We start from the raw sequence: 13680 nt of genomic DNA, 5'->3' as shown, positions 1-13680 counted from the left end.
ACATTACAATTTAAATTCAACGTTTTAGCTTTTTCATATTCCTTTACATGTCACTACGTTTAAATAGGTTGACTTGGGACATTTTTTTCGTGATTTTTGTATTAGACCCGTCGTCCATTTATTTGTAAGTCAATGGTGTCAATAGATGGAATTGTGTGTTACCATCGAGTATATAACCAGAAATATAGACGAAATATGGCTCATAGATTCGTGGTAACTCATCAGTGACACATCACTTATAAATATCAACTCTCGTTTGCACTAAAATTACAAATTAGAAAGCTGAAATAGTACAGCGCCAACAACTAAACTGTGTGTACGTCTCCGTATATTCCAAAAATATTCTGTATTTATTGTAATAAATACAGAATCTCTAACAATGGCGTGCTGTTCCATTCGGCGGTGTGGGGAAAAACAGCAATACCTCTAATTATAAAAGAAACGGAATCAAATATCATCGGTAATTAAATATCAAATATTTAATTTTCGTCTATTATAGCAAAGCTCCAAACCCATCTGATTTCGAGACTATCCGATCGTTTCGATTCCGGTACGAATCAAAACCAGAACGCAGGACTCACCAAGTTCCATTTAAGCTTGTCGCATTATTCAAAACAACATTATTCCTTGTAGTGACATTCTCCATTTCTTCCTCATACTCCTTCTCCAATGGCCCGACGGAGAAGGTGACCGGTATCACCCATTTCGGCGCTGGTGGGGGTTTTGTTGTTTTGGCAGTGGGTCGGCGAGTTGTTGTTGTGGGGAGAGGTGTTGTACTAGTCGAGTTTAAATCTTCATCTATTGCTTCTGTAAAGTTTTCTGGAAAAAATAAATTTTTTAATACAGTTGCTCAAAACGTGGTATTTTTCGCACTACAAATCGTGCGGAAAGTTGGATTTCTCGCACTAGTGCTTTTTACTTTTCCAGTTTTTTTTAAATTTACTGTTGTTTTAAGTCTTAAACATAGAACTAAAGAGATTGTATATTTATTTCATATTTATGTGCTTTGTGACGTAAGTCATTCGTCATTACTATACTATATCTATGGAGAGACCGCATTTTTACACCTATGAAGTAAATGCTCCTTAGTAGCGATTATGTAGAAAATAAAGTAATATAAAATAGTAATTTTAATGTGGCTGAATACTGGCAACAGTTGCCATATTGAAAAAAGTCGGCCAAAAAAAGTACTAATTTTTTTCATCGTTTACATTCCCGCCTTTTTCATAAATACTGTTTTATTTTACTTTCAATGTAGGTTTTTCGCAAATGTATTAAAAAACGTCGTTTGATACACGTGCGGATTTGTCATTTTCACTTGTCTCGAGCTTTGACCCTCGCCTCTGGCTCGGGCCAAGATGCCTCGGGACTCGTGAATAATGACTAACTTTCCGCACTTGTATCAAAAATAACTATATCATCATTACTGCTGGATATATATCTCTCCCAATGCGCGTCATTTCGCCCGGTCCTCAGCTCGTCGCGTCCATTTTAACTTTGCCATAGCGCTATCTGTGACGGTCGAGTGGTTTGTTCATCGGTTTCCATATTGTCGCCATCTCTGAGGTCCCGGGTTCGATTTCCGGCCGGGTCAGTGTAAAAAAACTAACTTTTCTATATTGTCTCGGATCTGGATGTTTGTGGTACCATCGTTTCCGATTTACATAACACAAGTGCTTTAGCTACTTACGTTGGGATAAGAGCAACCTATGTGATGTTGCCTAATATTTATTTATTTATTTATCTGTGAGAAATCTATGAATGTTTTTTCTTCACTATATAATTTTAGGTATGTGTGTGTGGAATTATATTTAAAAATAATAATAATAATAACGCATACACTTATAGCCCCGCACTACGGAAACTCTATTTGTCTACCCCCTTTTGCTGTCGACGACTACCCTCACCTCGATTACTTGTGGCATCAATATTGTCACTTACTTTTTTCCGACAAACTATTCTCACTGTACCCACACGCGAAACTGAAGTCAAACTTTCTTCAGACAGTTCAGGATTGGTTGGGTTAATTGAATAACATCCTCTTCTTAGTTTTAACCAGTTGTTGTACTACTACAGCCCTCTCTATTCCGACGTCAGAACATCACTTCTGTTCCGGATTGAACAGTAGATAGCCAGCGCAATTGCAACTCAAGTTTCTGCATCGTAGGTCAAAGTTACTTACCAGGGTCGTAAAAGATCTCGTCCAGATCAGCTCTCAAGTCCATCGTTAAAAGATAGTTAAGCATCGGAGGTTCAGGATCCGGCGGTTCAGCTGACATTACGAAGCTGGAAAAGTCAACGGTATTACGAAAAAATTGTGTTTTGGTAGTCTGTAACTGAGATAATTAGCCTTTTTAAGAAACCCTCTCAATTTGATCACAGAATGTTCTTCGTGGCTCAATCATTTATTTCTTTGTGATACACAGGTTATAAAGTTGTTACAAGAATGAATTTTGAATCACTGTGATCCGCCTTATGGCATACAAAGTTTTCTTAGTTTTAGTAATTCTCATGCAATAATTTGTAATAATATTATAATCATGCAGTCCAATTAATGCAACCTAATACTAATGAAACATAATAACAATAGTAAAATAATCAATAACAAATTTAATAATATGTTTATTTATATATTTATAATATATTTATTCATTGACTTACAATTATATGGACGTCGGGTCCGCGCTATAAAGTGTCCAAACTTATAGGGCGTTAAAATCGTATACAGAGCGTCATTCATGCTTTAGTCTTCGTTTGTTCGACTGACAGCGAAGCAAGCAAAATTAGACAGTACTGCGATGACATTACAATTTAAATTCAACGTTTTAGCTTTTTCATATTCCTTTACATGTCACTACGTTTAAATAGGTTGACTTGGGACATTTTTTTCGTGGTTTTTGTATTAGACCCGTCGTCCATTTATTTGTAAGTCAATGTATTTATTATTTAACAATATGTTTATGTAAATTTAATATTTATTTCGTTAATCTACATTCCTTCATTCGGTCCTTTTGCCCCAACCATCTCAGTATACCCTTTTCTATTGTAATCACTATATCCTCTTTCAAACCACATTCTTCCATGTAACATTATTCAAATAATGACCATGTCATGAAATTAAATTGCTTTCTGATTTTTGACAAATTTGCGAGTCAGTAGATGGCGTTGTGTCTTACAAACTAACCCTGTTTACCATGGAGTAAAATATTTTGATCTGTATATGTATAACATTACGATGAATGATCTATACGTTTTGCTTAGAGGCAAAATATTAAAATTGTATTGATATATTATATTGCAGAAACAAACAATAATCTTTTGTTTTACACAGGAGTCAACTTTCTTTTCAACCATTCAAAGGCCAGCTGGAAGAAATCCCTTTATAGGATAAGCTCGCCTTTGTACAATAACGTTCTATTTCTTTGCTAAAAAATTTGTAATTTAACAACTATCAAGCAATTATAACGATAAAAAAATTACACGAATAGGGGTGCCAAAATTATAAAATACATTTTTTGCGCCCAACAAAGGACCGAATATACCAGAAAACTATTACCACATTTTTAGACATTCATAAAAAGAAAGAGAAGTAAAGATATTTATATTGTATTATATTAACACTTTAACGTATAAGAGAGATAGACGGCGACCTTCAACACCGCCGTAAAAGTTGCTTTTCTACAGGATATATCGCGGAGAGTGTGCAATGAAATTGCACGATTTAATTCCGCCTTCCCTTTTCCACCATCGGGGTACAAGATGTAGGCTGGAGTTTCACCCCTATGTTGTGGGTATTTTAAAGATTCAAACGAAGCGTTACACTTCCACATTTATATGGCGAACGGCTATGGAGTGGAATTCCATGCCTGCAAACTTGTTTCCTTAACGGTACAAGTTGGGCTTTTCCAAGGCGAGAGTGAATAGGCGTTATTTAGGTAGGCATCATCGACTTCATTATCACGTTTCATCAGCTGAGGTCAAATGCGCACTTATTTTTAATAAAAAAAATATTAAAACAAATAGACTGCAATCTGTTAATTATCCGAAATAAATAACGTCATGTGGACATTTATTAAAGCAAATTTGACTATAATGGGAAATCTCACCGTTCCTGCTTCAAAAGCACATCTGTACCCTGGACAGTGGCACAGAGCAGCGGGTATCCCGGTTTCTCGCACCACCCATCCCAAGCCTGTGCCGGTGCCTCGCCCGAACCGTCCCGCTGCAGGGCACGCCACAGGTCCCTGTCAGGAAGGACATATATTTACATATTGATTATCAAATGACAGTACAAACATATCGTACACCTGGTGGCAACACACACAGGGTTTCCCTAGTGCAGGGCTATGATGAGTGTGTGCGTTAAGGTATTTGAAATTGCATGTCCGACTTTATTATTCCTTAATTATGAATAAAAATGTTCGTAATTAATCATTGACTTACAATTATATGGACGTCGGGTCCGCGCTAAAAAGTGTCCGAACTTATAGGGCGTTAAAATCCTATACAGAGCGTCATTCACGCTTTAGTCTTCGTTTGTTCGACTGACAGCGAAGCAAGCAAAATTAGACAGTACTGCGATGACATTACAATTTAAATTCAACGTTTTAGCTTTTTCATATTCCTATAGATGTCACTACGTTTAAATAGGTTGACTTAAGACATTTTTTTCGTGGTTTTTGTATTAGACCCGTCGTCCATTTATTTGTAAGTCAATGTAATGAATAAATGAAAACTATATTCAAAAACTATAGCCGGCTTAGCGCGAAAACGGCTCGCCGACAGCCCTGTTGTCGTTCAGTCAATGTGACCGTCAATGTGCGGGGCGTGGCGCAGTATCCAAAGCTAGGGAGGGGCTGATTGTCCAATCTCTTACTTTTTGTTCTTTGACGCTGTTTACAGCATATTGTCAATCTTTTTACACTTGTAGCATATGGGCCATTTACTCGCAGTACTACAATTGTCTACGTATACAATATAGTAATGCTTTTAGGATCTTATCGGGGTTGTAGCATTTCTGGAGCACCTCTTGAAAGGGTTGTAACCCTAACTAGCCGCGAACAGGTTCACGGCAATGAAATGGGAAACTTCCGGTCCACAAAATTTATTAAAGAAGTAAAGTTTAAAGAAAGGCTGTAACAATATAAAGATAAATGTAAAAAAACAGGTATAACAGTATAAAACACTCCCTACACTTTTTATTATTAAGGCACTTACCACTAAATGGGCCGAGAAACTGAATTACAGAAATAGATACATGAAGGGTGTAGAATTATAAATTATTACACATGATTAGCTTATTAACAGCTCTGACTGTTGTGGCGGTCGAGCTGGGAGTGACCGTGGTACGAAAACAAAATGAGAAAGTGAAGGAAGATGGAACAATTCAAATTTAAAATTTAAATACAAGTCAAATTAAAAAAATGATAAGATACAAGAGGAGAGAGGCGATACAAAGAGGTGAAATGGCGGTGAAAGGAGGTCGCACCGTCACACTCTGTCATGTTCACCGAAGCGCGAACTAATATTTTCCATGCCATCATGCGAAGCATCTCGCTTCGGTTAGAAGCAGACTGCGCGCCAGCTCGAACGAGATCCTGAACATTATTGCGGACAGGTGGAACAGCCCTATGCTGAAGCGAAGGGAGTTTATTTTTAAATACCAAGTAATAGGGCGAACACGTCGTACGCCTTGTGGTAAGCGAAACACCAGTTGCAGTACCACGCAGACTTTTAAATCGCAAAGATCTTAGGGACACTGCCACTGCGCCGTCACCCTAAGACATGAGTTGACAAGTCCCATGTGCCTGTAATTTCACCAGCACCCTTACCCTTTAAAACCAGAACGCTGTAATGTTAGTCTGCTTGGCGGCAGTACTTCAAAGGACGAACTCTTTTCCAAAGAGCTCTATAGCTCTATAACTTTGGTTGCCCCATATGAAAGAATAATGGGACTTATGCATTGACTTACAAATAAATGGACGACGGGTCTAATACAAAAACCACGAAAAAAATGTCCCAAGCCAACCTATTTACCCAAACCAAAACGTAGTGACATGTCAAGGAATATGAAAAAGCTAAAACGTTGAATTTAAATTGTAATGTCATCGCAGTACTGTCTAATTTTGCTTGCTTCGCTGTCAGTCGAACAAACGAAGACTAGAGCGTGAATGACGCTCTATATACGATTTTAACGCCCTATAAGTTCGGACACTTTTTAGCGCGGACCCGACGTCCATATAATTGTAAGTCAATGGACTTATGTGAAATTCTTACGACGTCACAACTTGTTGGTTTACTTTAAGAAGAAAACGACAGGGGAAAATATGCGATAGTAACATAGTTACCTCGCGTCAGCACTAGCGGATCGGTGGTCCTTCAAGAGTCTTGCCAACGCCGCCCGTCCAGCCGCTTCCCCTGCTGCTTCAATCGCCATACTCACTATTGCTGCTCCCTGCATTACATATTGCATTGATTATCATATCAAGGGATAGGTAAAGATTTGGAGTTAACATTGGAAATGACCACAAATGCCTATATCTCGGCCACTCATCTCGGCTCAGGGCTCATTGAAAACAAGCTCTACAGTCAATTATGGCTGTTGCTTATGCTGAATGAAGTCCTTTTGCTTACGTCACAACCACACAAATGACAGTACAAAATTTGTAGTCATTATTATTTGTTTTTTGTCAGATTTGACTTATTTAATGTTGTTTTTTTTAATAGGAAATGAAACTATTTTTCCGGATTTAAATCGCGTGTATTTTTGTTTTTTCAAACAAACCGACGTTTCGGGCCCTTTACAGGTCCCATGGTCACGGTTGACTCCAACCGGGATATACGCGATTTAAATCCGGAAAAATAGTTTCATTTCCTATGTGTAACAATCGCGAAAACCTAAGAACTCGATTTGTTTTTTTTAATTTTGTTTATTAATTAATTAATTATTATTTCTTTAATTATGTTTTCCTTGTTTGTGTTATCGTTTTTTTTGTATCCGTGTTGTGGCGTTACAATAAATGTCTATTCTATTCTATATTTTTCCACATCAGGGGTCTACCCCTTCTCCATCGGACATCTGTTCCTTACAATTACTGTCAAATAAGTAATAATCGACCCAATAAAAAGATGAATGATGCGAAAAAAGCTTCATATTGACATCTTTTAAAGATCGGTACAATGACCGGTCTTGCTCTGCTTGCATTTAGCGGGTGTTTTTAACAGTTGCAATGCCACTCGGTGCATTGAATCGGAAAATCCTAATAACATAGTATTATCTCATTAATTGCATTATACGCATTGACTTACAAATAAATGGACGACGGGTCTAATACAAAAACCACGAAAAAAATGTCCCAAGTCAACCTATTTAAACTTAGTGACATGTCAAGGAATATGAAAAAGCTAAAACGTTGAATTTAAATTGTAATGTCATCGCAGTACTGTCTAATTTTGCTTGCTTCTCTGTCAGTCGAACAGCGTGAATGACGCTCTGTATACGATTTTAACGCCCTATAAGTTCGGACACTTTTTAGCGCGGACCCGACTTCCATATAATTGTAAGTCAATGATTACACGTATTTAAATTTCTATTTATTTGTATTATTTTTTTTGTGAATGCTTTGAAATTAAATCGTACAACAGAGAGATAATTAGTAAAATTTTTATTGAACGTCAGTTTAATTATTTTTTGTGAAATTACTCCACTAGTTTGTTATAACTAAAGACCGAACCGACGTCTCCTAGCTAACCGTGCTTAGTTGGCGTAGCGTCTGGCACAGTTTGCTAGGAGACGTCGGTTCGAATCCGGCCGGACGGAAGAGTGGTCGATCTTTGTATTTATAAATTATAACAAACTACATATATTAGTTGTCTGCATCGAGTATATAACCAGAAATAGAAACGAAATAAGGGCCATATATCCCTGGTCACTCATCAGTGATACATCACTTATAAATATCAACTCTCGTTTGCATTGAAATTACCTGTGTGTACGTCTCCGTATATTCCAAAAATATTATGTATTTATTTTAATAAAGATAATATCTCTAACAATGCCGTGCTGTTCCATTCGGTGGTGTGTGGAAAAACAGCAATACATCTAATTACAAAACAAACGGAATCACATTTCATCGGTAATTAAATATTAAATATGTAATTTTGCAATTTTCGTCCATTATAGCAAAGCTTAAGTTAACTGGTCGATTTGAAATAAATCAATTGACGAAACCCGTCAATTGTTTAGAATTCGGGCTGGCCAATCGGAGCGCAGTTGTCACCGTAATGATTTGGCAGAATAGTTTTCAAACAAATTAAATGACATCTCTTTCACAAGGAGCTCCACTACTGCTAAGTTTGCAGGAGGTTTTAGTGTTGTGTCCCAACTTTACCCGCATACCCGGTTTTGGACTAACCTCCCTTATACTACCTTGCGCCCTCCTACATGCTTATGGCAAAGGAATGGAATTTTCCATTGCCGTAGTATTTACACGGCATCCGTGTTTCCGAAAACTATTATTACTAGAATGTATAGAGTTTTTTCAGACTAACGAAAAAACGTCGTCGGTCTCATCGTCGCTTAACATTGTGTCTCTTGTTAATAACAAAATGGGAATGAACCTTATGCAACGATAGCTCATCAGCAGCGCCCTCTATATCAGCTCTCTCGAGTCTTGGGGAGGCTACAGCACGAACTGAGTTACTGGAATCCAGTCTGTAAAAAATAAAAGTCATATAGTGTAAGACTACTGTGGGGTAATTTTCCGAAAAATTTCAAATAGTGAACATTTTTTCCGAAAAAATTTCTGAAAAATTGAAAAATATAATTCAAAGGCTCATATTCTTATTCTTCATCTAGAAATATCATTTGAAGTTTTTTTTTAGTTTAGCAAGTTAGAAAAACGAGATTTAAAATAATTGGATAACACCGAAAAAATAATTCAAAGTGGCTCCATTGTTCTCGTTCAATAGCTTCAACTTTTGACATGTGTCAACGTCAAATGTTGAAAAGTATTGGAAAAAATCTGGAAAAATATTTGTTTTTCCTAATGGAGATTTTTCCCATGACGCGATACTAAGTACTCCTCACCTAAGCGCCGGTAGCACATGATCCAATAACAAAGCGTCCTGTTGTCGTTCACCACCGTCACGAAGGGGAGTGGCCTTTTCACCCAGCACTGAGGTCAGGGCCTCCATCAGCCACTGCGCAGACCACCAACGTGGGGAGACCAGGCCACCGAACCACTGCAAACATTTACAAAATACTATAATCAATTAAGCCAATCATGCAAATCTCAATTCGACGTTACACGATTGCTCCGCCTTGTTGAAAAGAGGGTTCTTCAGTATTGGTTCCATTTAATTTGTGAAAATGTAACTAAACCTATTTTTCGATTCAAGCTACTGGCAACACTGAGTTTTATAACCAATTGTACATCGCACATGACAACTAACTAACTGCCTCCGAGGCCGAACGGTTACCATGGCGGACTGCCACGCTGAGGTCCCAGATTCGGTTCCCGGGCCGGGAGGCACAGGGTCTCCCTAGTGCGGAGTTATGTTGTGCGTGTTATTATTATTATAACATAGTATATCATCTCACAAATTGCATATGTATGTAAATTTCTATGTATTTGTATTATGTTTTTTTATTTTTTGTGAATGCTTTGAATTTAAATAGTACAACAGAGTGATAATTAGTAAACATTTTATTAAATGTCAATTCAATTTTTTTTTGTGAAATTACTCCACTAGTTTGTTATAACTATTAATACAAAGACCAAACCAACGTCTGCTAGCAAACCGTGCTTAGTTGGCGTAGCGTCTGGCACAGTTTGCTAGGAGACGTCGGTTTGAATTCGGCCGGGCCGAAGGAATTTTTTCTGAGTGTTCGATCTTTGTATTTATAATTATAACAAACAACATTAGTTGTCTGCATCGGGTATATAACCAGAAATAGAGACGAAATGAGGGCCATACGTTCCTGGTCACTCATCAGTGATACATCACTTATAAATATCAACTCTCGTTTGCACTGAAGTATAAACAGTTCCAAATACTGACCTGTGTGTACGTCTCCGTATATTCCAAAAATATTCTGTTTTTATTGTATAATAACGATAATATCTCTAACAATGGCGTGCTGTTCCATTCGGTGGTGTGGGAAAAACAGCAAAACATCTAATTACAAAACAAATGTAATCAAATTTCATCGATAACCAAATATGTAATTTTGCAATTTTCGTCCATTATAGCAAAGATTTGGAGTGAAACAATTGACGACACCGGTCAATTGTTTCGAACTCGGGCTAACCAATCGGAACGCAGTTGTCACAGTAATGATATGGCAGAGTAAATTTCAGAATAGTGTCAGAATAGACAACCATCGAGTATGGTTATACTCGATGATGGTCTGTCATCTGAGTTATATTAATTCAATATTTAAAAAAAATTACCTGTTGTGCAAGTAACCGTGCGATCGTTTTAGTGTCGGTCAACGTAGAGGGGGCTAGAGAGATTAGCCCCCAGCCCTCGGCGTAGGGAGCTCCCCCTTCCACAACGACGAGGTCCAACTTCGGAAGAGGGTAGGAAGTATTGAGTTCGTACGCGAATAGCTGAATTGTTTTTTGAACCCATTCCAGCAGAGGGCTGTAAAAAAATATAATTTAGATAAAAAGATTAGATGCAAGGGCGAAAAGAAACCCAAACAGACTTGTTTCTGAAAATGTACCCAAAACTACACTTTACTTAAAAAGCTCCTACGACTTATGCATGAAATTATATAAGAAACTGCCAAATGAAATTAAAATCCTGACATTTAAAAAATGACAATTGAATTTGACAAATATTTAATTATTAATAAATATTATTGTAGTTCTTAGGTTTTCGCGATTATTACACATGGGAAATGAAACTATTTTTCCGGATTTAAAACGCGTATTTTTGTTTTTCAAACAAACCACTTGTCGGGCCTTTTACAGGGTGTAAAGGGCCGGAAACGTTGGTTTGTTTGAAAAAACAAATATACACGATTTAAATCCGGAAAAATAGTTTCATTTCTTAAATATTACAGTGTAAACGAATACATAGAACAATTAATTTTGCATGCTATAAATAAGTTAACTTACCCAGATTCGTCTAAAATAACTTGTTGGTCGCTATAAAGACTGATTTCTGGCGGAGGCAGATTGTAATCGTCGTCATCTACGTCGCTCAATGTGGAGAGAGCTTGCGTGGGGACTGGAGAGGGGCTTGGAGGGACTTCAGTGGGGGGCTCGGTAGGGAGTTGAGGGGCGGCGCGGCGTTGCAAACGGCAGACCGCTACTGCCATCATGTGCGGTGCCATTGGTGGAGAGAGAGCGAATTCGTCTTGCAGCTGCAAAGAAAGACATTTAAAAACTTTTTTATTGTGATTTTACGCAATATTGCACCTACAACTTAAGACTTACGTGATTACTCTCTAAACGATTACCCGAGACCATGGAGCATGTAACCACCGTAAAATATAGGGTGAACAACAAAAAGTACCCATAGTGTAACTAGTGGTAATAATAAAGACTTTGCTACTACCAGAACACCGCGACACCGATTGCATGACGTGCCAGTTATTCGACATAAATAATTCATAAGCCGCACCCTTTATGAAAAGCCATCATAATTAAATTAATTTTATTGAAATAGGTATTTGTAATCCCATGCATAACCGACTCAAGCAAAATTAGCGATACATACTATGTTTCAGTGACTACCATTTCAATTTTAAAGATAAAAAGTTTGTTAAAATTATTAATACAAAGATCGAACACGCAGAAAAAAAATACAGCGAATAGCGACATCTCTCGCCAGGACTGGTAGCTGTAAAGGTACTAACTGGGTGATAAATCTTTCACAGATGTTTCATAGATGGCGCTACGACTAAAAAGTCGTTGAAAAAAACAAATACAAAGACACGACACAAGCACATACAAAAATTTGTGAGGTCCGCTGGTTCATTCCGTGGCTTAGTTGGTATAGCGTCTGGCACGGAAAGCTAGAAGACGTCGGTTCCAATCCGGCCGGATCGGAATTTTTTCTGCGTGTTCGATCTTTGTATTAATAATTTTAACAAACTAGTGGAGTAAATCACAAAAAAATTATTGAATATCAATTCAATAAAAATTTAAGATAAAAAGTTTATTTCTATTCCTTGGTTATTATCATTTTTAACAACAGTTATTATACGGATGATGTCATATAAGAACGCGGTGTTTCCCTGTTATTGGAATATATAGTATAGAATATTGTATATGTTCTGTTGGGATACCAAGGATACGAAATCTATCCATATTAAACGAAAATATTAATGCATGCATAGTCTAATGATTTTAGCGCCGCCTTAATTAATTCCAATCGTTGAGACGTTTTTTAACGGCAGCCAGAATAACGATAGCCGGCTAAATTAACTGACGGACTAATTCATTGAAATCATATTATAAAATGTATACAAATGTTTATTTACAAAAAGCAACCCCCTAGAATTTCTTATTCATTCTTCTCAGGGGAATCTGTCTTACGAACAAGTACTAACAATGTATTGATTTCAGATGTCATTTACTAACCTAATAAATGTATATATTTCAATTTTAATTCACCGTGTATGGTTCTGCTTAAGAACTAGAGCTGTGCCACGTCAAGTATTCATAAACAAAGTCGATAAAAAAAATACGCTTACCAGTCGATGTCCTAAGTAGAATCCAGCTTCTTCTGTAGCCACAATCGGCATATTTGTCAATGAAACGTGGAATCTGCAAAAACAATTAAGTATTTAGGCAAACTATAGATAAAAAGACTACTGGGTTATTTTCAATACTAACAACCGCGTGGAGAAAGAGAGAGAGAGAGGAAATCCAGCAATCGGACGTAAAAATGGATTGATGTTGTTGATGTAGATTATGGCGCCGCGTCAACTTTCTGTATGAAAATAGAATGTTCGCTTCTAGTGACGGGACGAACAAGTCGTGCGCCTGGTGGTAAGCGACAGGCCTATCCTTAACGGTTGCTATACCACACAAACATTTAAATCGGAAAGATCTCCGGGGCACTGCCACTGTGCCTATCACCCTGAGACATAAGTTGACAAGTCCCATATGCCTGTAATTTCACCAGCACCCTTAACCCTTAAAAACCGGAACTCAGTAAAGCTGGCATTACTTCCCTGGACGAGCTCTTTCATAAGGACCTCTACTGCTACTTTCCAACGCAAGACACTCGCTTTCGCTTCGTCTAAGATAATACGAATACGAATTTTTAAATCTTACCTATCACGAACGATTGTTAACCGAAAGGTGGCTCTGAAGTTGGGTTCATCGAGACACGGAAAGGCGGAACGAGCGTGCGTCAGCCAGAAGCGGGATACTGCACAACGACTGTAAAAACACATCATATCTGTGTAAGGTTCCGAAGGCGATAAATTTTCTTCGCTTGGCTGTGGATGTCAGATAAACCGTTGTTCGATTTTATATTTCCGAAATGAAATAAGATATATAAATTCACAAAACACCTTTACGTAAGCCTTAGTTTGAATAAGGAAATTATTCTCCTAACGTACTTATTCTCTTTTCGCTATATAATCACATCTGACCCTGTTCTTCGGATGAGTCGATTTATTTATAACCACTTTCATTACAAGATATTCTCTTGGTT

The 13680-nt window shown here is 37.5% G+C and overlaps 1 protein-coding gene across 1 annotated transcript in view; it reads right to left on the bottom strand.

Annotated features, from left to right (window-relative positions):
• Window positions 1–577: 577 nt before the first annotated feature.
• The window catches only part of LOC113234453 (leucyl-cystinyl aminopeptidase), a 32843-nt gene continuing 19740 nt past the window's right edge, over window positions 578–13680 (bottom strand). The window contains exons 8-17 of the mRNA XM_026469762.1: window positions 13296–13403; window positions 12710–12782; window positions 11127–11374; window positions 10455–10647; window positions 9089–9243; window positions 8620–8713; window positions 6348–6454; window positions 4107–4244; window positions 2183–2286; window positions 578–819 (exon numbers count right to left, since the gene is read on the bottom strand). Of these exons, the coding sequence (XP_026325547.1) occupies window positions 578–819; window positions 2183–2286; window positions 4107–4244; window positions 6348–6454; window positions 8620–8713; window positions 9089–9243; window positions 10455–10647; window positions 11127–11374; window positions 12710–12782; window positions 13296–13403 (1462 nt within the window). The remainder of the gene's footprint in view (window positions 820–2182; window positions 2287–4106; window positions 4245–6347; window positions 6455–8619; window positions 8714–9088; window positions 9244–10454; window positions 10648–11126; window positions 11375–12709; window positions 12783–13295; window positions 13404–13680) is intronic.

The sequence above is a fragment of the Hyposmocoma kahamanoa genome, unplaced genomic scaffold (genome assembly GCF_003589595.1).
Source record: "Hyposmocoma kahamanoa isolate Upper Pololo Valley unplaced genomic scaffold, ASM358959v1 84, whole genome shotgun sequence".
In the NCBI taxonomy this organism is placed as follows: domain Eukaryota; kingdom Metazoa; phylum Arthropoda; class Insecta; order Lepidoptera; family Cosmopterigidae; genus Hyposmocoma; species Hyposmocoma kahamanoa.
This window is presented reverse-complemented; position numbering and strand designations above follow the sequence as displayed.